Source organism: Urocampus carinirostris, chromosome 5, assembly GCF_059441175.1.
Source record: "Urocampus carinirostris isolate Australia breed hairy pipefish chromosome 5, RoL_Ucar_1.0, whole genome shotgun sequence".
Lineage (NCBI taxonomy): Eukaryota > Metazoa > Chordata > Actinopteri > Syngnathiformes > Syngnathidae > Urocampus > Urocampus carinirostris.
Window position 1 is genome coordinate 31,549,328 of NC_142353.1, and position 24,757 is coordinate 31,574,084.

Below are 24,757 nucleotides of genomic sequence, written 5' to 3' on the forward strand. Positions count from 1 at the left end.
TTCATTCAATTCAGACTTGTCCTTCGTAAACATTCTGTCATTTTGAACTGTATTTATTCACTATGAGTCCCAAGGCTTGCAGTGATGCTCGAGGGAGACGCAAAAACATGATAACCATGGAAACAAAGCTTGCGATTGCCACACAAATCACTACCCTGGATAAGTTGCATGGCCATTTGTTGATCGTATTATTACAACTAGGGAGGTAATTAAAGCAAGGGAATCATTCAAGAGCATGATGACAAGTTGAAGTTTTGAAATCAGTTTCGTTTTCAATCTGCTATCGCCGTGACTCCCTCCCTCTGCATCCACCAGATACAGTGGAACCTCGGTTTTCCAACGCCTCTCAGTTCGAACAAATCGGTTCTCGACCAAAAATTTTGAGAAATTCTGGCTTCGCTTTCCGTTCAAAAAAATCGGAGTTCGAACGCCGGTACGCTAGGGGCGATGCTGAGCAGCGTAGATTGGCCCCACCCCTCGTGAAGAACTGTTGTCACGTGAGCGCGCACTTCTTTTTGCTTTCGTTTTGAATATCAGTGAACGGAGTGTTTTAACCCCTAATTATGCCTCGGAAAAGAAGTTCGGTGCAAGCAGCAACGTTGCTACAGGTGAAAAAAGAAGAGTAGTGCATACAACTATTGCATTTAAGAAAGAAATAATAGCAAAATATGAAGAAGGTGTGCGAGTTTCCGATCTTGTATACATACAGCATGGCTTCTGCTGAGCACCACAAAGGTAAGAAATCCTATTCATAATTATTTTCTTTATCCTTTAACCGCTCACCACTTTTTGCTGAGACCCGGGTGCTAAATGACGTGTAAACGACCTGATTTTTTTATTTTTACATGTTCATGTTGTTGAATCTTTCGTACGGAAGATTACGCTAATGCTAACGTACGATTAGCCTGAGTTAGCTTCATGTTTACGTTCAGGGTGTTGGAACGGATTAAAACGATTTTACATTACTTTTAATGGGAAAAAACAATTTCTGTGATTGAACAAATCGGTTTTCGAACAGGGTTCTGGAACGGATTATGGTCGAGAACCGAGGTTCCACTGTACTCCACTTGACCAGCTCATGTCACGTCAAACCAAAGGTCACAATTTAATTTTTCCATTACATGAATTTTATTCATAATGTTAGTAATCATATACAAAAATTGTACTTATGTGTAGTACTTACTATAACTTATTTTGTTATCTCTATGTTTTCCTCTGGGGTACCTTCAGCTAATTACCGTAGACTTCTATTCCCGCTAAACAGCAATTTCACTCTACGATTACAACCTCAGAACGGATTAATGTCGTATCCCGGGGGTCTACGGTGTCTCTCTAATTAATAGATCAATTCTAGATCATAGTAGCAAAAGTGAAGAGAACTTAATTGATTGTTTTTCGGAAACACAAGCTTTTCACCATTTAGTGTGGCGTTGACAAAAACACAAACAGCAATCAATTCGCTTTGTGTTTTTTTTCCTGTCCTGCAATTTTGTCACCACAATAATTGTTGAAAAGGTAGCAAGAAATGACAGGGTCGTTCAACAGTGTACTCAAGCAATAATCATAAAGCCACCGAGCCTGGCCAGGGTGATGTTTTCATAATCAAAGTACAGTGGTATGAAAAATAATGAACACTTTGGAGTTTCGCAAATTTTTGCATAAAATCACCATCAAATGTGATCCGTTCTTGGTTAATATCACACAGATAAAAAAAAAAACAGTTTGCATGAACTAAAACAACCCAAACTTTGAGTAGTTTGTTGGCCACTTCTGTGGAAGTGTTGCAACATTGAAATGTGTCATTTTCTATATAGTCATGATTGTATGATTTCATTATGTATTACCCTTTTATAATTTCAGTCATGTATAACTCATTCACTTAGGTGCAAATAATGCATTTTATTTTATTCACGTATTTGAGCGCAATTATTTGACTTCTAGATACTGTCATGGTTACTGATGTGAGGCACCTGTGCCCGCTCATTTGGCGCCAACTGCCTCGGACTCTGATTGGCTCCCTGTCCCCATTTAAACCCACTCCTATCTGTCCCCTGTCGGCAGTCCGTCTGCTTTGCTTAGTTAACACTAAGCAAACCTTTTTCGACCCTGACTCCAGGTATACATGAAACATAGTAGCTCTTAGCGTTGTCTCAAATTCATGCGCTCTTTAGCCCGGTGCACCTTATGTATGAAAAAACATGACAAAAGACTATTTTTGGGACGTGTGCCTTATAATTTAGTGCCCCTTATTATGCGGAAAATTTGGTTCTTAGCAATTACGTGACACAAGTAAGCTAAAGCTTTTCCACAGCACTTTTGACTAGGTCCAAGGCACTGGTTTAAGGCACTGTTCTTCATTTGTTTGACAATGATTGGATCAGATTTGATAGTGATGCTATGCAGAAACGTGAGAAATTCCAAAAGCTTCACATATTTTTTCATACCACTGTACAAAACAAAAAAAAAATGTGACAAGTGCCTCAGTTTCCTTTCTTGTATTTTCCCTTTGTGCCACAATCCCTACAGTATAATCCATGCCATGCAAGCATGATGCTGCCAGGGACTTACTGGGCATTGGTTGAGTCCATACTGTACTCCTCCTGATACCTGGATGCAGCACACATGAACACAGACAGGCACCGGTTAGGAAAGCAAAGGGAAGGCAAAGACATGACGGGAGAAAAAGGAAAAGAATGGCCTTCAATAACGTGGAGGAAAAACAAGTTTTATGCAAACCATTGTAAACACACTGTCCCGACACGGACAGCCAGAAAAGGAGTATATGAGGGTTGAAACGTTTTTACTGACCCATCAAAATTGAAATGAACCTTGATGCCACAATGTAAGGATGTACGCTAGCTGCAAAAAATGATGTCAAAGTTATCGGTCAGATAGAACTAAAAAGACTCGATAAATGGGTCTATAATTATAGGCGGCACTACTTGTTAGAAAGATTCTAAGCATTTACGTTCCTTGTTAGAATATATTTTAATTTTCAGTAATAGCAGTAACACAATTTGGTCATTTCTTCTCTCAACCGCTATTGTGTTTAATTGTGGGACTATGTGTTACTTTTCTGTATTAGACATCCATATAAAGTGTAGTGTGCTCATTCTAATGCTGTGTACTCCTTTGGCAAGTCATTGCCATCATACATTTGCTTCACATGCACAGCTATGAGAGACTTACATCCATCTATCTATGATCTCCACCACTTATCCTCTGCAGGGTCGCGGGTGTGCTGGAGCCCAGCTATCACCGGGCAGTGGGGAGGGGACACCCTGAACTGGTTGCCAGCCAGTCGCAGGGCACAAAGAGACAGACAACTTACTCGCTCATCCACACCTAGGGACAATATCAACTGGCCAATAAACCTGACACGCATGTTTTTGGAATGTGGGAGGAAACCGGAGTGCCAAACTCCACACGCGGAGGTTGCGGTTGCTGGACTTGAACCCTAAATCTCTGCACCATGGGGCTGCGTGTTAAACACCCATCCCACATGCCATACCTACGAGAGACTGTAGCCTTAAAAAGCTTAATGTTAATTTATCCAATGTAGTTTCCCCCTCTATCAGCATTGGGCTATTTATTTTTACTTATTTTATCTATTAAAGCTACTAATGATTAATGAGTGATTTATTTCTCTTAGCTACAGCATGTGTGAAATTAATTATAGAGGCACCTGTACTGTAATCCCTCGCTACTTCCTTTGTGCTTCATACTTTAAGGCCTTAGTGCAGGGGTCGGGAACCTACGGCTCGCGAGCCATATATGGCTCTTTCTATGAGTATCTGTGGCTCAGAGACAAATTAGATTGCATTTAAAATTTCTCCATCCTGTTCAAAACTTGAAATGTCTATCCTATTCAGGTCAACGCAAAGCCAAACCAATATTAAATTTAAGGGCATTACTTCGCAGTATATATAGGGCACGTTTTTCACTACAATTTACAGTCAAGGTGTCACACAAAAAAGGGGGAAAAAAACTCGTTTTGGCTGTACAACGCTAAAGAATCCTTTATATAAAAGTTCACTATATAATCTGTGTTCAGTGTTCAGATACCTTATGATGAATCCACAGAACTGTAAATACGCCTAAACACCGGAAGAGAACTTAGTCATTTGATTGGGTAAGTGGGAGGGATGGGTGGAGCTATGCAAAAAGTGCAAGCACTCCCTCCCATCTCTCGCCCTACGCCGTCTGCGCCAAAAGTGAGCTTATCAGGCTCCCTATTTGCAGAATGTTGTGACGTTTTTACACAATAACTGCTTGCATCTGGTTTTGAAACCAATATGTATGAAAAAAAAGGAACAAAAGGAGTTTAACCGATCTTGAGTAATTGCAAGAAAGAGACAAGTTTAAAGTGGTATGTTTGTTGATTTTGGGACAGGGGCTCTGGCATTATTCTCTTTTCATAATTTTTATCAAATCATCAAAAATAAATGTGCTGAAGACTAAGCTTTTGTCTGGGGCGCGGGTTTAGCAATTTAGTAAATTTGTCTCATAATATATGGTGTGGCTCTTTCCCGAAATAAAATTAATATTGTTTGCTTTTATGGTTCTTTGAGTCCAAAAGGTTCCCGACCCCTGCCTTAGTGCATTGCGGGTTGAAAATATTCTGGAATCCATTATCTCCGATCGCAGATTGCTGCTACCGGGTGTTAGGAGAGCGCGCTTTTGTTGAGCCTGGTGGCCCTTTTTTGCTGTAATTTCTCCCTAAAATGAATTGAACCTCATCTCATCTCATCTCATCAGCCGTACCGCTTATCCTCAGTAGGGTCGCGGGGGGGCTGGAGCCCATCCCAGCAATCATCGGGCAGTGGGCAGGGGACACCCTGAACTGGTTGCCAGCCAATCGCAGGGCACACAGGGACAGACAACTCATTCGCTCATTCACACCTAGTGACAATTTGGACCGGCCAAATCACCTGAAATGCATGTCTTTGGAATGTGGGAGGAAACCGGAGTGCCCGGAGGAAACCCACGCAAGCACGGGGAGAACATACAAACTCCGCACAGAAAGTCTGGAGCATATTTCGCGGGCGGGGACACGGTTGAAGGCAATTTTGTTAGGAGGCATGCCAGTCTGGCCAGCCTAAATTGGAACTCACGGTTGTGGCCGCAAACCATTATCCCCGTAAAAGTCGACTTTTACTGAAAACAGGTCCCGGGTCTCATCGACAGCGATTGAAGTGATAAATATCCACATTCTACAATATTTATATTTCAGTCCTCATAAAAAGATCTTGCAATAATACTTATTACTCACAAACAAAGTGGGTATTGATTGATTTAGTCAAGCTCTTGTCCAACATATTACTTTTTTTATACTTAAGATCACTAAAGCTTTGAAATGTTGTAAATGTAAAAATAAATGAAGACAAACACAAAATGATCAGACTTTGCTTATGTTTTGAACACTTTTCTTCCAAATTTACTTTTAGTGAAAACGGTTATCAGTATGAGTCTTCAAAATCAGGGTTTTATCGGTTATCATTCGGAGAATAAAATAGTTATTGTGCATCCCTATTTAAATGCAGATCACATGGCGGTTTCTGGAGGAGTCAACACATTTACGCCTTTCTAAACGGGGCTAATGGAGCGTCCATTAAACCCCGGATGCAGCCGAAGATGACCTACACATCCCATCAATCTGAAACATCTTGCCCTATCGACAATAGGGCTGAGTCACTTAGTCAATTTTAATGAGTCGATAAAATGCCCGATTGTGGCCGCTTGTGACCAACAGCTGCAGTTGGCAGTTTCGATAAGGTCTCTTTTGCTCAGAACTCTACAATAGCTTAATCTCAGATTGTCATTAATTAAAGAAAAAAACAAACCTATACAATGACATTTTTTCATAAATTTATGGAAAATTATATATTTTTTTGCCCCAAATTTAGCTCCCTTCAAATTTTTACTGGATTTTACTATTGTTTTTTTAGGTCAAAATAGGTAAAATAAGAACACATTAATACTTAGGATCTGAGTTATTGATAATATTTTAAAAATGTTTTTTGAATTGGGAATTAAAAATGAAGTAATGAGCAAAATCAAATACATACAGTTTTTTCTGAAAAGTGACTGGTGACAAGAAATTCGGAGGAAAGAACCGATAATGTCTATGATGAAGGTGTTGTAGTTGATGCAACAAACGGGTCACACGTACCTTAATCAGCCAATCCACTTTGAGGACTAACAGATTGAATGTCACACACTAAGCACGTGTTTATGAATTAAAACTGCTGAACTATAGACAGATAGCCCTGTAGCATAAGAGTGTAAAAATTAGCCAAAGTCCAGCTAGCAGCTAACAAAAACGCAGGGAAAAAACTTTACAGAAAATGTGTCCTTTGTAGAAGTCATCCATCTTTTTCCTTCTCGTCTGCAAAATGTAAAAAGGAGCCACTAACTCGCCCACAAATGAAAACCAGCTTTGCACGGCTTGCCTCACCATAGATGTGACATCTTCAAATAAATCCTTCAAAAAACATTTTTAGGTTTTACGGTATGTTTTCTTTTAGTGCTAACAATTTGTTGGATCGATTATAAAAAGCATATCATTTTTAAAATTTTAAATTCCAAAGGTTACTGCATGAGTGAGGTATTTCATTTTAATTTAATACAAACACCTCATCTGCAAACTTTTTGACAAGATAAAATTTGAAAAATACTGACTTTATAATCCAAAAAAGGTATCCAAATGATTATCCAATAAGAAAAATATTGACAGTTACCTTGACGATTGGATAGGCATAGATTACTGTATCTCCTGCACTATTAGGTGTACCTAAGATATAAAAATTCTAAAGTGCGATAGACAATGCACTTGGAAATACATAATGCAATTAACTACTTTAACTATTTATGAATAAATCTAATAATTTTCATGGTGAAGCAAGATTTTACGATACTTTATGTCCTAAAAATATTTTTCTGATGTTTTTTCTGCAATATTAGCTCTTAAAGTAATTCGATTTCTTTTTGCCTGGTTGGCCTTATACAGAAATAGATTTCACTTAAGGCTTATTTTTGAAGGTGCGCCTCAGAGTCCCAGAAAATCCGGTAATCAATTACTTGGTGCATCTCTTTAAAAGATACAGTAACCATGGTCATTCACATGCCGTACATGGGAAATAAAGTGATAAGCAGATTGTAAGCCCTTCATTGCTACAGTACATAGCAACAAGGTCAACGGCAACACTTCTATATTTGCAATAGAGGCGTTATCAGGTCTCAAGCAGCTTTACGAGTGCAAAGGCTGGAAAATCCACGAGAGAAATACACTTTTAAGCATCCCTACGACACAAATCCATATTCATGCAATTAACCTTTCAGCGTCCTTCTGATACTGTCCATTCCATTTGAGACATTCAAACGGAGCATCCCAAACTCACCTCTGTGCGGGGGACGTACTATCCCGAGCCGGGGTTGAACTAGCGAGAGAAAAAGCGGAAGGCAGCACTTTGGAAACATGCTTTCAAGCACGTTCCCTGCAAAAGAATAATGGATGTGGAGTGGGAGGGCGTCGCATTGGGCATTATCTATGCATTCATTTCAAGGGGGAGTGGGATTTGTAGTTTCATTTGGAGAAGGTGGTCAATAAATCAAGGAAATTAAAAGTGACAGGTATGAGAATTGATTGATTAATTGACAATTAATTGTCAAATCTTCACTTTTCCTTTTTATAGTATAGAATAACTTTATTTTCAAATATGTTATCTGCACAATGTACAGCACGAATTATTTTCTCTTTCTTGCATGCAAACAAGACATAAATAAGACACAATAAAATAACAAGATAAAATATATATATAAAATATAATCTATTTTATTTTGCTAGATATTCCAGGTGGTAAATTATCTGTATTAAATACCCCCCAAAAACAAAAAAAGAGGCAAAAACCTTAGGTATTCATGTATTTACATTAGCAATTCATTTATTTACAAAATATTGACCAATATTGATCTAAAATAGCACGGCAGCGCAGTGGTGAGCGCATGTGCGGCACAGTTCAAGTCATGGGAACCTCTTGCGTGGGTTCAAATCCAGCTCCAGACTTTCTGTGCGGAGTTTGTATGTTCTCCCCGTGCTTGCGTGGGTTTTCTCCGGGCACTCTGGTTTCCTCCCACATTCAGAAAACATGCATTTTAAGTGAATTGGCCGGCCCAAATTGTCCCTGGGTGTGAATGAGCGAGTGAGTTGTCTGTCCCTGTGTGCCCTGCGATTGGCTGGCAACCAGTTCAGGGTGTCCCCTGCCCACTGCCCGATGATTGCTGGGATGGGCTCCAGCACCCTCGCGACCCTACTGAGGATAAGCGGTGCAGCTAATGAGATGAGATGAGATGAGATGAGATAATAATAATAATAATAATAATAATTTCCTTTGTATTGTCATTCTTTGTAACAATGTACACAGAACGAAATGTCGATACACCTGACCCGTTGTAGCGAGCCGATGCAGCCGCAGCCAACAGAGGGCGCCGCCATTTTACCAATGTTATAAGTCTTAGGTATGACTCGGCTGAGGCGCGAACCAGCGACCTCCCAGTCTCAAAGCGGCCGCCCTACCATCTAGGCTACTGAGCTGGTAAGATTGATCTAAAATTTGTGGAGAAATACAATCAATTACCCAAAATTAAGTTTTACCAAGCAAAGTTATTCGTTAAAGTGACTAGCAGCCAATAGTAAATAATGATGACTTTTTTTTTTTGGGCCATACATTTTGACAAAAATAAATCAAGATTTTTTTTTTTATGATGTTATTGTGAAGTACCTTTCTCTTTCTTGATAGAACAATCAAAATGAAAATATTAATAGTATCAACTATTAAAATGATCAATTGATTATAATCACCTAGCTGAAATTGAAAAAAAAATGAATCAAAAAGAAAACAAAAAGTTCAGAAGGGTTTCTAAATTTACAAAATATTGACAATCTAAAATGCGAGGAACTATGTAAAATTAAAGTTTGACCACAAATTTTGACATTTTTATGTTACAGCAGTTTTTGCTCCATCATTTAGTTGCCCAATATATTTTAACTACATACAACTGAGGGCATAGTTTCAGACACAGTCAGACCGAAACTAAATTTGAATTACTTTAAATTTCCTAAAATGTTAAAAAGGACAACTTTAGGAGACAAAAGTCAAATTAAAAACATTTTTAGTTAAGCAAAGACCTGATTCTTTGATTGATTAAATAATCGTTAGATGAAGCCTCTGACAGTGTAATACTGTATATGTATTTAAAAAGTGAATTTTTCTATTGATAAATAACTTTAAGCATTGATTACAGGTATTTTTTGTGTTTTGGAGTTTAAACCATCCAATGATAGCTACATTAACTGAATCGAATGATTAATCACATATAAAAGACAATTGCTTGATGAAACCTTAGGTCACAGTAAAATACATATTTTAAAAGTTATTTATATTAATATATAACTGAGGAATTTTTGTACATAAGACTAAATTTAAATTTTGCAATTGTTTTTCTAGTGTGTGCTTTGGAGGCTGTACTGTAATCCAATTTAAAGTGGTCCAACAGTAAAAAACATTGATGGCGTTCAGATCTTCTTTCCAGTCAAACAGAATAGGGGTCATGAACCTTTTTGAACCAAAGAGCCATAATCGTAAAATATTTTTATTGCGATATTTATATTTTAAGAAAAAAAAATCAGCAAAACCGCCAAACCATCTCTCCAGACAAAAGCTTAATGTTTACCGCATTTTATTTCACTGAGTGACATTTGACGATTTGATAAAATCTAATAATTATAAATAATGCCACAGCCTGTGTCTCATATCAACAAATACACAAATTTGAACCTGCCTCCCTCCCCCAGGTTGAGGCTCATTTTGACCTTCATTTTTTTCATAAATAATAGTCAACAAACAAGATGCAAGCAGAGGTCTCTTGTAAAAACGACACAGAAAACTGCAAGCCAAAGGTTCAGTGATGTATTTCCATTCAGCGCAGAGGGTGTGTGTGAGAGAAGGGTGTGTGCTTTGTGTGCAGGGATGGGACCAGTCCTACCACTAACCCAATCAAAATGCTGTGTGCTAGCCTGGCAATTTTTGGGGTGTTTAGAGTTTGTTCGGTGGGTTTTTGTTATAAAATGTCTCAACAGTGAACTTACATTGTTTAATGAGTCCCATATCAATGATTCATTAGCGATGTACAACCAAAACTGAGAGTGTTGATTTGAGAAATTGTAAACTGTAGTTGAGACTGTGCCCTTTATATACTAAACCAAACCGTTTATATTACCAGTGTTGTTTCTGCATTACACGCACCAAATTTGATTTTGAGTTTATTAGAATTGGAATGCTACGGATAAAAATTGTTTTATCATTTATCTCCGAGCCATATGTACTCATGAAATGAGCCATTGGTTCATGACCCCTGAAATAAACCATCCATCCTTTCTAATGGTATTTTTTCTGACTAAAATGTCCTTCTCCCTATTGGATGGGTCTAACGTAAAACTGGATTCAAATAAAAAAGAAGCAATGCAGTAATTGCTAATCCTCACTTTTTAGTCTAAAAATCGATTGGGAGATTGCAACTGAGGGTTCAAACGTCCTCATGATTTATGGCAATGTTATGTTAATTTGAAACTCACAAAAATACACTTTCATTTAATTGCACTTGTGGATGAATTTACTCATTAGTTTTTCTTTATTGGCTAATTTGTAAGAATTCTAATCGAGGAATTCTTTAGTGCCGACCTCATTAACGCTACCAACAATGCTGGACATGGAGACATACATATAGCGTAATCGGAGAACCATTTGAAAATAGCTCATTAGGAGCCAGGATATGAGATGAAATGAAATTGTAATTGTTCTGTGATGGGCACGTGGGTACAAATGATCATTAAAAGGAGTAGAGGGATAATGCCTGACGTTATATTACAAAAACTGGAAAATTCCTGTTTGAGAAGAAGTTACTATTGCTGGTTTTCATGACTTAATATCTGGTATGCGTTTTCTTTTGTGACACAATGCATGTCAGCGTACATTATTAGGATGTGAATTTAAGACATGCAATAACTCAGCCATTCATCTATTAATGTTTTTAATTCCAACCAATCAAAATGTTCAGTCCACAGACCCCCTCGCTCTGGTTTTCAATGGTTCACTCCTTTGTGGATTTAGAATTGAATTGTCTTTATTGTCATTGAAATCGAAATATGATTCATTGTCTTCAGACAACGAACATACAGCTATCACAAGGGGCAGATTATTTGTGAGTGTATATGGTTGGCTTGACTGTGTACACGGTCATGATAGGCTCCTGATGCTGTCAATTAAACAGCAGGCAGGCAGGTTCAGATGCACCCCCGTCCCCCTCCAATAAACGGCGGAACACGGCTACAGCTGAGCTATTATTTTAGCAGCTTGTGACAAAGAAACAGCAATCAAATTGAATTCTTAGTAAAGTCAAAAGAGCGCAGAGAATTGCTGTGATTACCAGCGGGTGCTCCGTGGATTATTATTGGGTTTGGGAAATGATCGTGGCAGTGTCAGGAGAGAAACGGCAGGGCTCCTGCGATGGCTAAGCTACGGAGCACACGGGCGGTGCCAATTGGGCGCCATGAGAAGTCTGTACCTCGGCAACGCTACATCCATTCGTCTTGAAGTGGATGGGAGCTACAACACATAGGAAATCGCTAAATTCGAGACGATTGTGTTTTTAATTATTACAGAGACCTGGCTCTGTCCAAGAAGCCCTGATGGTAGCGTGAAGCTAGCCAACCACTATTAAAATTTCTTTCTTGCACTGAAAGGTGAAACCCTCTAATTTAGGTGGCACTTTTGTATACAGACAATAAACACCAATAATTCAACTGTAATTCTCCGTTTTTATTGGTAGATCTAAAGTCGTTATTGGCGGATTTTATGAAGGTGCAACGCTACTTTGCAGATCTTCACTTCTCACGGTGGTTCTGGTCCCCAATAAGCTCGTCAAACAAGGGATCTCTAAATGCATACATGTATAGTTTTTCATTTTTATCAGTCAGACCCCTTACCACACTTGGGACAGTACTAAGTCCTAAGAGTGACTATAAAGAAAACTATCAGGGAAAAAAAATAAAAAAATTAAAAAAAAAAGTATATATATATATATATATATATATATATATATATATATATATATATATAGGGGCAGCACGGCGACCAGTGGTTAGGGCGTGTGCGGCACAGTTCTAAGGTCTTGGGAACCTCCTGTGTGGGTTCAAATCCAGCTACCGGACTTACTGTGCGGAGTTTGTATGTTCTCCCCGTGCTTGCGTGGGTTTCCTACGGGCACTCCGGTTTCCTCCCACATTCGAAAGACATGCATTTCAGGTGGATTGGCCAGTCCAAATTGTCCCTAGGTGTGAATGAGCGAGTGAGTTGTCTGTCCCTGTGTGCCCTGCGATTGGCTGGCAACCAGTTCAGGGTGTCTCCTACCCACTGCCCGATGATTGCTGGGATGGGCTCCAGCACCCCGCGACCCTACTGAGGATAAGCGGTGCAGCTAATGAGATGAGATGAGATATATATATATATATACATACATACACACAACACACTGTTGTTAGGGGCCTGAATGAGAAAAATGAAAAACCTATATGTGTATGTTTTCAGACCGTATAAGTTTATATAGAAATATATACAATTTTGAGGTGATTACCCCATATGGCATAATGAGAGTTTTATATTATTTTATTTTATATTACACATTATTTTTTGTTATATTTTCATGTAGGAAAAGAGCTCTATGAATAAAACAAGAAACATAAAGTACAATAGCCGCCTGTGTTATTGCAGGGGTCGGCAACTATGGCCCACGAACCATATGCAGCATGGCTCTTTTCATGAGTATATATGGCTCGGTGAGGAAATGATACGCCTCCAAATCTCATCTATAATGTTCTAATTCTGATAAGCACACAGTCGAGTCTGCTGCGCACATAGCTGACGTAGCAATAGTAATGTCAATGGTTCAGTCGGATATACAGGTATAAAACATCATACTCCCCACTGCACTTTTCAGGAAAGGTGTCACACCATCAGACCCCAGTTTGGCTATACGTCGCTAAGGAATACTTTATACTGAATCTAATTATAAAAAATTAGGTTCACTGTTGTAGACAGAGGCTCCGGCATTATACGTATTCTATTATGAAATGAAATGATCTGATCTGCATTTTATATAGCGCTTTTCAAGTCAAGACTTCCCAAAGCGCTTTTACAATGTGCTTCACATGTGCAGCAATGTAAGGCGCTAACCTGCTTATTGGGGCCATCAACTATAACAATCTTCCCAGTCCCTGAAGAAAAGCAACCCCAAAGTATGATGCTGCCAGCACTATGCTTGACAGTGGCGATGGTGTTCTCAGGGTGATGTGCACTGTTACTTTTACGCCAATTATAACACTTTGCATTCAGCCCAAAGTACCAATTTGGTCTCATCCGACTAGATCACGTAATTCCACATGTTATTTGTGTCTTCGACGTGGCCTTTTCATTGTATTCTTTCAGAAAGGGCTTTCTTCTTGCCACTCTTTGTTAAAGGGCCGCTTTATGCAGAGATCGATTAATGGTTGTCTTATGCACATATTGTCCCACCTCAGCTGTGGATGCCTGCAAGTCATCCAATGTGAACATGGGCCTCTTGGTTGCTTCTCTGATTAGTTTTCTCTTTGTTTGGGTCGAAAATTTAGGAGAGCCAGACCTTGGTTGGTTTACAGTGGTTTTATTCTCCCTCCGTTTTGATATTATTGCCAGCACAATGCTCCAGGAGAATTGGAAATTTTCTTGTATGCCATTTATGCTTTGAAGTCTTACACATCTCAATCTCGGACCTGCGTGTTGTGTTCTCTGGTGTTCATAATGCTGTCTGTTCACTAGTGTCTACTTTTACAGACCTCTCAGCCCATCACAGAGCAGGCACATTAAAACTGAGACTTAATGACACACATTAACACTCTCGTTTTCAATGTTAGTCATTTAGGTCAACATTGAATCATTCCGGAGTTGACTGAGCTGAGAGAACACGGAGGCAATTATTTTACAACCCCTACCTTTCAGTTTTTTTTTAATTAAAAATATAAAATGTTGAAATAATTTGGTTAAACTTCCCAATTGTTGATTCTTCAGAAATATTTTCATTTTTTTAGCTTAGTGTTTGAAGCCTGAAATGTGGAACTATGGCAAAAAGATATTGGGGGTGTCAATTCTTTCGCGAGGCACTTTACGGAGCCCACCATGACAATTACCCCTTGTGATTCTTACCTCAGAACGAATAAATATATCCAGGGAGTTTACTATGCATGCTACTTTGCGATAACATACAAATGAAAAATTCCGGTCCCAATCACTTTTTTCCAAATAGACATTGAGAAATGATCAAATGAATGCAGCAAAAACTGACAGCATAATGAATTGTGGTCGCCAGGGGAAAAGGCAAGAAAAATACGGTTGATAAACAGCCACAGCGTTTCCACGGCCGCTCTGCGCAACGATCAGCTGATGAGAAGGATGTGATTCCTCCTTTCTGTCAATCAACAGCCCAGATCTGCTTTTTATCAGATTGCTTCTGCGCTGCCGGCTGCTCGCTCAGCCAAGCGCATTGATCACTCTCTGGAATCCGCACAACCGACCGGTGAAATTTAAATCCCCCACGGGCAAAATATCCCAAATAAATTCTTCACAGCCAGGCAATAAACTGGCAGAATCAATCTTGCAGTTTGAACCGAGTTCTGTTGTTGAAGGTGCTCCAAGACTTGTTGAGCATCGACAAAACAGTGAAAAAATAAAACAGAAGCATTCTGAAAAAAATCATGCCGTCAATATTTTCATCAAAACGTGACAGAATCTCAACTACACTTCCAAGATAAATAAAGGATGAAGTCGTTGTCTTCTACCCATCCATCCATTACGATATTTGTTCTCCCTAGCATTGAAGATGAACGGATGTCCACTGTCACTATGGCGTAAACAAATAATCACTTAATTTTGAATTATAAGTAATGAAATATTAAGATTTCAGCACGGCGGCGCAGTGGTTAGCGCGTGTGCGGCACAGTTCTAAGGTCTTGGGTTCAAATCCAGCTACCGGACTTACTGTGCGGAGTTTGTATGTTCTCCCCGTGCTTGCGTGGGTTTCCTTCGGGCACTCCGGTTTCCTCCCACATTCCAAAGACATGCATTTCAGGTGGATTGGGCGGTCCAAATTGTCCCTAGGTGTAAATGAGCGAGCAAGTTGTCTGTCCCTGTGTGCCCTGCGACTGGCCGGCAACCAGTTGAGGGTGTCCCCTGCCCACTGCCCGATGATTGCTGGGATAGGCTCCAGCACCCCCGCGACCCTACTGAGGATAAGCGGTGCAGCTAATGAGATGAGATGAGATGAGATATTAAGATAATAAATATGCTCCGTGCAGATAAAACTATTTTTTTTCACAATGAAATTGAACAGCTAGTATGGGTCACTGCAATTTTTCATACTATAAAAGCTTTTAATTGGTTTTACACAAGTATTGTGTCACGGTTGCCATGGCGCCCAATTGGCACCGCCCGTGTGGCGCCAGCTGCAGCTTGTTGACAGATTGGCTTCCCCACTATTTAAACCCTGTCCTGTCAATCCGCTGTTGTCAGTCCATCTGCAAACCAGTTTTTACACGGCAAGCCTTTTTTCGATCCTGAGTCCGGCCATCCCGATTTTGCTCCCGTTTGTCTCCGACCAGTTTTGATTCCGACCACGTCTGCTCTCCCGTCCTGACTTATGACCCGTTTCCAACCCTGACCACGTCTTGCTCTCCAAGTCCCGGCTACCGACCAGTTTTCTGCCCCTGACACCACACCGCCACTGCTCGCTACAGAAGATCCACTTCCATGTTCGGATCACAAGCCCAGTACGAGAGCGAACACCGGATCATGGGCGCACCTCTTCCTCGTTCCTTCAAAAAAACTTGTGGTAAACGTTACGAGCATGGGTCTTGTTTCCGTTCTGGTCCTGACACATTGAAGCTTTAAAACTTTAACTCCAGAGTTAAAAAAGCTTTGAAGTGTTAAAAAAAAAGAGTAGGATCAAACGTTAAAGAATAAGAGTTTGTATGTTCTCCCCGTGCTTGCGTGGGTTTCCTCCGGGCACTCCGGTTTCCTCCCACATTCCAAAAACATGCATTTCAGGTGAATTGGCCGGTCCAGATTGTCCCTAGGTGTGAATGAGCGAATGAGTTGTCTGTCCCCGTGTGCCCTGCGATTGGCTGGCAACCAGTTCAGGGTGCCCACTGCCCGAAGATGGCTGGGATGGGCTCCAGCCCCCCCGCGACCCTAATGAGGATAAGCGGTACGGCTAATGAGATGAGATGAGATGAACTCAACAGTGAGAGATCATTCGTTGCTTTATTAAAGAGCTAAAAAATCTTGGAAGCGTTAACTGTAGGTTAATGCTGCTTTGAATTTTAAAGCTGTTTAAAGCTTTTACTCAACAGTTAAAACCGCTTTTATAGGGTGGAATTAAGAGTTTGGTTAATCAATATAATATTTTAAGTTTTTATTAAAGGGTCTATGAAGTCTAAAGTTAAAGCAGATTTAAAGTATTAACTAAGAAGTTAATGCAGCTTGAAAGGGTTAACAAAAAGTTAAAGCATTCAGGGCTTTAACTCAACAGATAGAGACCCTTTAAAACAGTGGTTCCCAAGGTGGGTGGTAGGATAATTTCAATGCTTTCACTTAACATTTAAAGAATATTCCATGCTTTTATTTAAAGAGTTAAATCAGCTTTAAAGTACTAATTCAACCCTTTAAGACAGGCATGTACAAACTCGGACCTTGGGGCCAGTTACGGCAGTTTTTACTGGTCATAAAATTAATATGTGGCCCTCCAGTAACATTGACTACAGTATACTTTTTTTCTACACAAAAACAAGAAACAGATGATGGCAGAAGCCGATTGGCTACCTTGGCTTTCTGTGAGAAGTTTAGCCTTACCCCATTCCTGACATAGCGACCAAATTAAAAAAGGAAAGCCGACGGTGAGGGCTGCCACTTCTAGAACGAGTGGAAATTAGAGTATTTTTTTCATCTAGACCCAAACCAACTGTGTCCGCCTAATTTGCTAAGAGACTGTGGCTATCTTAAAATAATATATTATCAAGAGGCACTGCCAGACGGAACACGCTGACTTTAAAATCTAACTAGAAACGAATGCTGTGAAAAGGCGGAGCACCTAAAATCTGTTTTAACCCCACAGCAGCGCTTTTTCACGAGATCTGCGAGCTACGAGTTTGCGTGGCTAATTACCATGCACTGCAAACCCTTCACTGAGGGTGAATTTATTAAAGATTGTTTAAAGATATGCCAGGCTGAATCGTTGGCCCTCACATATTTTCAGTTTACTAAATCTGTCCCATTTTCTGAAAAGTTTGGACACCCCTGCTTTAAGCTGTAACTTTCTCAGCACAGTTTTAGAAGTAATTTCTTCAATGTCAAACGAGCCCAAGGGTTAAACACAAGACTCTTGGGGAGTACTTAGTTTCCAGCAGCACTTGCTCTGTCATGATTACTGATGTGACACACCTGTGCCCGCTCATTTGGCCCCAACCGCTGCGGGTTCTGATTGGCTCCCTGTCACTATTTGAACCCTGTCCTGTCAATCCCCTTTTGTCAGTCCGTCTGCTAACCTCAGTGTATACTAGGCAAGCTTTTTTCGACAACACCCTAGAGACGCACAAGTGAAAATCCAGCTGTAGTTTGAATTATGCTCACTTGACGTTGACAAGGCCAGGCTCCACTCGCAATGTGTCAGTGGAGCTATCTCTCTCTCTCTCTCTCTCTCTCTCTCTCCTCTCTCTCTCTCTCACTTTGTATATATCACTTCATTCCTCTATTTCTCTCTATTTCTCTCTATTCTCTCTCTCTCTCTCTCTCTCTCTCTCTCTCTCTCTCTCTCTCTCTCTCTCTCTCTCTCTCTCTCTCTCTCTCTCTCTCTCTCTCTCTCTCTCTCTCTCTCTCTCTCTCTCTCTCTCTCTCTCTCTCTCTCTCTCTCTCTCTCTCTCTCTCTCTCTCTCTCTCTCTCTCTCTCTCTCTCTCTCTCTCTCTGCAAGCCTTTTTTGACCCCGACTCTCGTCTGTCCCGTTTTTGCTCCAGTTTGTCTCCGGCTACGACTCGTTTGATCCCAACCACGCCTGCTCTCCATTCCCACCTTACGACACGTTTTTGATGCTGACCTCGTCTGCCCTCCTGTTCTGGCTTACTACCCGTTTCTGACACCGACCACGTTTTTGCTCTCCTGTCCCGGCTATCGACCTGTTTTCCCGTTCCTGACACCGCGATCGCCCGGTACGGAAGATCCACATCAGTGTTCGGATCACAATCCGAGTATGAGAGCGACTTGCTTCCCGCGTCCAGCGAACACTGGATCGTGGGCGCAGCCCTTCCTCTTTCCTTCAATAAAACTTGAGAAATGTAACACAATTGGGTCCTGTTTCTGTTCTGGTCCTGACAGCTCTGAATTGTCAATCCAAACTTATATGATTTCATTGCATTCATGCATAGCAAAGCAACTCTCTTATTGTTTAGGAAAAACAAACAAAAGCTAAATAAATGACACCTTAGGTGTCAAACTCCTTATCGTCGTAGGAGGAGGACATGTAGAACAATCCACAACCACCTCGTTATTTTTAATGTAGAGCGCACTTATGCCAATGCAGTTGATTGATATTTAAAAGGGCGTCTGCACTCAAGAGTTTAATTTGTGCCAAGGCCAAGCTCGTAATTCAAACAATTTTTTTCTATTACGCTAAGTAGAAACACAATTAATCTGTTGAGGATCCTTGATTTTATTTACTACAGTACAGCTTAAGGTAAATTAAATCAAATATTTTTAAGACTTCTTAAATCCCCTTTGAAATGAAATGTAAGACCAAGTTGACAAAAAAAGACAATTGAAATAAATAAAACAAAAACAATAAATAAAAAGGACGTTTACAGTACTTCATGGATCCTGAGTCAAAACTAGCCGATAACTAATTCCAAAGAACATTTCAGCAACATTCATGAAGTATTTTTATCATGATGCATGAAGAATTAATTTTTGGTCCAATGTAAAAATTCATGTTTATTTGTGATGCCCTTAATCACAAGGACTCTCAAAGGGCTGCAGACACCACAGACTATTATGACACCATCCCCTGACCTAAAACCTACATGAGGGCAAGGAACAACTCAGAAACCTCAACATGAGGAAAATGAAGAAACCTTGAGAAGTGACCGCACATGAGGTAATCCTTCCAGGATGACCAGGCTGCAACGGATGTTGCAATAACAAATAATACACAGATATTGTCAACATAAAATAAAGGTCATTCATAACCAACAGAACCTTAAAAATCACATCTTAAGCTAACAGGGAGCCAATGCATGTTGGCTAATATCAGAGTAATGTGATCAAACTTTCTTGTCTGAGTTAAAAGCCTCGCTGCAGAATTTTGTACCAGCTGCAGGACCTTGATTATGGGCTTCGGGAGACCGGAGAGTAAGAGAGTTTTTACACTTTTAGCTAGCTATCTAGCCCTATTTTTTATTATTTTTTTTAGCTAAGTTACTATTTTAGAAATTGATATCAAACTGGGTGCCCTTTGCGCTAATTAGTAACAAAAATTCGCTCTCAGCTTTAAAAAGGTTGGAAATCCCTGCTCTAAATGGAGATGAAAATAAGCATTCTTTGAAGAATCGACCAATCACATTGGTAAGAAGAATAACGAGGGCAAAAATGTGAGCTACATTTGGAAATGTGCCTCCTAACTGCAATCGATCAGTGACTAAACTCTAGCTCAATTAAGCTCAGGCATCCTCCACCCTAACGAGGACAAGCGCCTTCGAAGACGAAACCCTCGTCGGACAAAATAGAACCGATGTATTAATAATTTTTAGATGCGCTGGGCGAATCTTCGCAGCAGCACGAACGCCTGCATATAGGATGAGACGGCAGCGGTGAAAACCGTTGCTGGTAAACAGTAAATTCTCAGCTCGTCTGACTCCCCACTGCAGCACCAGAGTTGTGCAGTGCTTTTTGAAATGGAGCTGAACATGAGGAAAATATTTGAAAGAAAGGATAATAGAAAAATTGTTTTATGGTTTTAGACATTGACATTTTTGAGGGCTAAGATGTTGCCTAGATTCATATCGATATATATGAAAGTGTAGTTGGAATTTACATTAAAAAATGGACAATTCTCTCTTAATCAGGTATTTGATTCCATTAAGAATGCAATTAGGAGATAATTATGTAATCACTGAATTTGATGGAGCTAAAATAAGATGCTTAGGAGAAGAAAAAGACAGCAGGTGATTTGCAATCTGTCATGTGATCACACGGTAGAGGGCGTTTCGCATGTTCTTCCGCGCGTAATTGAATTCAACAGCGGCCGCCCGATTGGGAATATCGATCTGCAGTTCAAGTTTCCCCGCGAGATATTGGCGCGAAAAGAAAAAGATGAAAGGTTTGCGTGCGCACCGCCGCCTGCGCATAGAGAAAAAAAAAAGAAGCTCTACCTTTGGCCCACGTCGCTCCCCAACGAATCCATGCTCCTCAACGGGTTGGACGAGTGCACCCAGGTGGGCTCGGGGCTTTTCTGCACTTCGGTTTTGACGTCCGGGTCGATCTCCGAGGGCGACGGTGTCAGTTTTGCAACCGCCATGCTTTTGAGCGCTCGTTTGGCTTCCTCAGCGCATCTTCAGGCGGCTCGGAGGAGGGAGACGACCCGCTTCCTCTTCGCTCCCTGTCCGTTTTCTCGGGAAAGGGGACGCGAGGGGCTGGAGAGCTTCTCCATCCTTGCGCGGGAGTGCAGCGCATGCGGTCTCCCTGCGTCGTCACGATGCAAACGTCAAAGCCGTTTCTCTCCGCCAGGCTTACATAACTCGGAGCAGGTTTCGTCGGAGGCTTCGTTTTTATCAGGATTGATGCCCGAGGATTGTTCTAATTCAAATGTTTTATGATTACACCATGCGTGCCGTTCACTCGAATGGAAATCATGCAAACAGTAGAAGCGTCAACCACATTCAAATAAGCAGGTGACCTTTTGAGAAAGGTTTGCTTGTAAACAACAAGAGAGCAAACACTTTTTTTAAGGCACGGGACACTTAAATCACAAGTACAAGACAGGTGGCCCGCGGGCCAGATCAGACTCGCCAAGGGTTTTTATACGGCCCACGAGACAACACCCTAGAGAAGCACAAGAGAAAATCCAGCTGTAGTTTGAATTATGCTCACTTGACGTTGACAAGGCCAGGCTCCACTCGCAATGTGTCAGTGGAGCTATATTTCTCTCTCTCTCTCTCTCTCTCTCTCGGCAAGCCTTTTTTGACCCCGACTCTCGCCTGTCCCGTTTTTGCTCCAGTTTGTCTCCGGCTACGACCCGTTTTGATCCCAACCACGTCTGTTCTCCATTCCCACCTTACGACCCGTTTTTGATCCTGACCTTGTCTGCCCTCCTGTTCTGGCTTACTACCCGTTTCTGACACCGACCACGTTTTTGCTCTCCTGTCCCGGCTATCGACCTGTTTTCCCGTCCCTGACACCGCGATCGCCCGCTACGGAAGATCCACTTCAGTACTCGGATCACAATCCGGTTGAGAGAGCGACTTGCTTCCCGCGTCCAGCAAGCATCGGGTCGCGGGCGCTCTTCCTCTTTCTTTCAATAAAACTGTGAGAAAACATTACGTGATTGGGTCTACCCTGTGTGGTGGTCGTGAAATATTTTAATTTTCTACCATATTTCGAGGTTGATCATAGGAAGTAGGGGGTAAGTCAACCACTTGAAAAAAATTTCACAAGAAAATTACAATGACCCAGCACTGGTGAGCTATTTTCAGGTCTGCAGGCAACCCAGCTGTCCTTAGGGGGAAACTATGTTGGAGACTCCTGGCTTAGAAACTGGCCTAAGTCGTAATAATTGTGCAATATTTGTGAATGAGAAAGAATAGTGCATCGCAAATATAGTGCTCTTAAAATAAGTGCAATAATACTTAGCAGCAACAAAAACAAACCTAAAAACATTTAGCAGCAGCAAGAAAAAGGGAAAAAACAAAAAGTCACAAGATATGGTAGATACGGTGGTGATGGCCTTGGGGAAGAAGCTGTCGCTGTGCCTGTTGATCCTTGTTTTGATAGGACCATAATGCTGCCTCTGACACTGTGGACCATATCTTACTAGAACGGTTGGAAAAATGGATTGGTCTCTCAGGATCCGTCCTCTTATGGTTCAGAACCTACCTCTCAGATAGGACGCACTGTGTTAAATATGGTGAAATGACATCTGAGCCCTTTAGAGTTACCTGTCATGTTCCGCAGGGTTCAGTACTTGGCCCCCTCCTTTTCAGCATTTACATGCCTCCAATAGGTGATATTACTCGCAAGTATAATATCAGTTTCCATTGCTATGCAGATGACACTGAACTATATCTTCTGATGGAGGAATCTGCCACACTAAATTGTGCCTGCCTCACTAAGAAAAAAGAGTGGATGTCACTCAACTTCTTGCGCCTTAACTCTGAAAAGACCAAAATGTTACCGTAAATTCCGGAGTATAAGCTGCTACTTTTTCCCCAAACTTTCAACCCTGCGGCTTATTCAGTGATGCGGCAAATTTTTGTAATTTTTCTAACGGCCGCCAGCGGCGCTCGAGTACAAAAGGTAAGATTTAGACCGGTGGAATATATGCGCCGAGGAAGACTGCAACTTCACTAAAACTGGCCGCATGCGAAAGGCAACTTTTTCCCAAGTTTGCCGGTGGATCCTGACAGCGTGGGGCAGCATAAAAAAATCCACCATCACCAATGGGTTCCGAAAAGCCGGTCTGCTGCGTGCCGGAGAGGAGGGCACAGAATTAGGAGTGGATGAAAGTTCCAGCGACAATGAGAGTGCGAGTCCGGCTGCGGGAGCGTGGGACAACGTCTATATTACACTGTTTCTTTTCGACACTGAGGAAGACGACTTTGATAGCTTCAGTTCTAAGGAGGAAGATGAGGACAGTTTACCGAGATTTTTACAAGTACGGTATGTTTTTTTAACAGACCCGTTTACTGTGTTGCGAACGTGTTGCTACCATTAACTGCCCTGTCACGCACCGTTTGGGATGAAAGTTATATCATTAAAGCTTTGAAAACTCTCTCGGTGTATCGTCTTTCTTTGTAAACATGTGTAACCATGTATAATATGTATTTGCAACTGTATATTTTTGGAATGTATTTATTTGTATTTATTTTGGACACTTATTCTGATATGTCTTGCACAGGCCAATTAAAAAGAAGGGGCGTAACAAACGCGGGGTGACGGGAAGTGGGGACCGGTAAAGGTGAGTGTTTGTGGACACGGCGGACAATAGTGGATATATATTTTTCCCACCCTTACCTTTGGAAATATACACTTTTTTTCCTTGGATTACTTTCAACAGGACCCGGAATCTGCAGGTCTGCATCAAACCTTAAGTACCGGTATCATTTTCAGTTCATTTTGCCGGCTGTGATTTTTGGACTGTGTACTTTAATGAAGGACATTTAGTTTCAATCGCGGGACTTACAGTCCGGTCTGGGTTAATTTTGTGTTTGTGATACATGCTTTTAATGTGGGCACATGCGGCTTATATACAGGTGCGGCTAGTGTAAGTACAAATCGGTTTTCCTCTGAAAATGCGGTGGGTGCGGCTTATAATCAGGTGCGCTCTACGAATTTACGGTAGTTATTGATCCATCTAAATGCCGTGACTTGTTCTCAAAAACTGCTCTGAACATTGACAAATGTAATATCACCCAGAGTGACTCAGTCAAAAATTTAGGTGTTATATTTGACCCCGATCTGTCGTTTCAAACTATAGCATATAAACTATATTTTATGTTGACAATATCTGTGTATTATGTGCACTCATGTAGGTTTTAGATCAGGGGATGGTGTCATAATAGTCTGTGGTTTGCAATAATCTGTGGTCTGTGCAACCCTTTGAGACTCTTTGTGATTAAGGGCTATACAAATAAACAAGACTTGACTTGACTAATAGCGACCTTGGGCCGTGACATTAAGCCAGTCCGTGGTACAGAAAAGGACCAGTGATTTAGCCGAATTGATTCTGTGTATAGAGCACAGTCTGCAGATGAAATATATCCAGTAAGACTTAATGTTAAAAAGCTGTGAAATGTTTCCAACACTAACAAACAGGCTGCTTCACAATCTTAATCTTGACCGACCTTGGAAAATGAACTGGATCAAAATGCAACGCTGGAAAATGTCACACTAAATAACACAATCAATCATCATGACTCATGAAAAGCAGTTAGGTACAAAAACACTGCAGGATGAAAATAAATGACACTGGTTGTTCTTTTAAACGAATGCACGGAGTTGAAGACTGGTTAGAGCAGAGAGACGTTTAGCGGTGTGATGGAGAACTACAGATTGAGAGCCACTCAGAGAGCATCTGATAAAAAGCAGACGCCCCAGGCAGGCTTAATGCGTTTTCCAACTACAGGGGGCAGTGCAGCCTCTGTTTCTTCGCCACCAAGGTAGCGATCTTATTTCTTAAAAGGAGTATAGCTGTCATTTTACGCAGATGTCACGTGGTAGGAAAAAAAATTCTCATGGGGGCAGTTTACTAGATTATAAAGAAAAAAGAGAGGGACAAAGGTAGATCATGAGCGAAAGAAGGGAAAGGGAGAGAGAGAGAGAGAGAGAGAGAGAGAGAGAGAGAGAGAAATAGAGG

At 40.9% G+C, this 24,757-nt stretch overlaps 1 protein-coding gene across 1 annotated transcript in view; it reads right to left on the reverse strand.

Annotated features, from left to right (window-relative positions):
• Window positions 1-24,757, reverse strand: part of LOC148366045 (potassium channel subfamily T member 1-like) — a 118,935-nt gene that overhangs the window by 66,666 nt on the left and 27,512 nt on the right. The window contains exon 4 of the mRNA XM_088336461.1: window positions 2,569-2,607. Within this exon, the coding sequence (XP_088192587.1) occupies window positions 2,569-2,607 (39 nt within the window). The remainder of the gene's footprint in view (window positions 1-2,568; window positions 2,608-24,757) is intronic.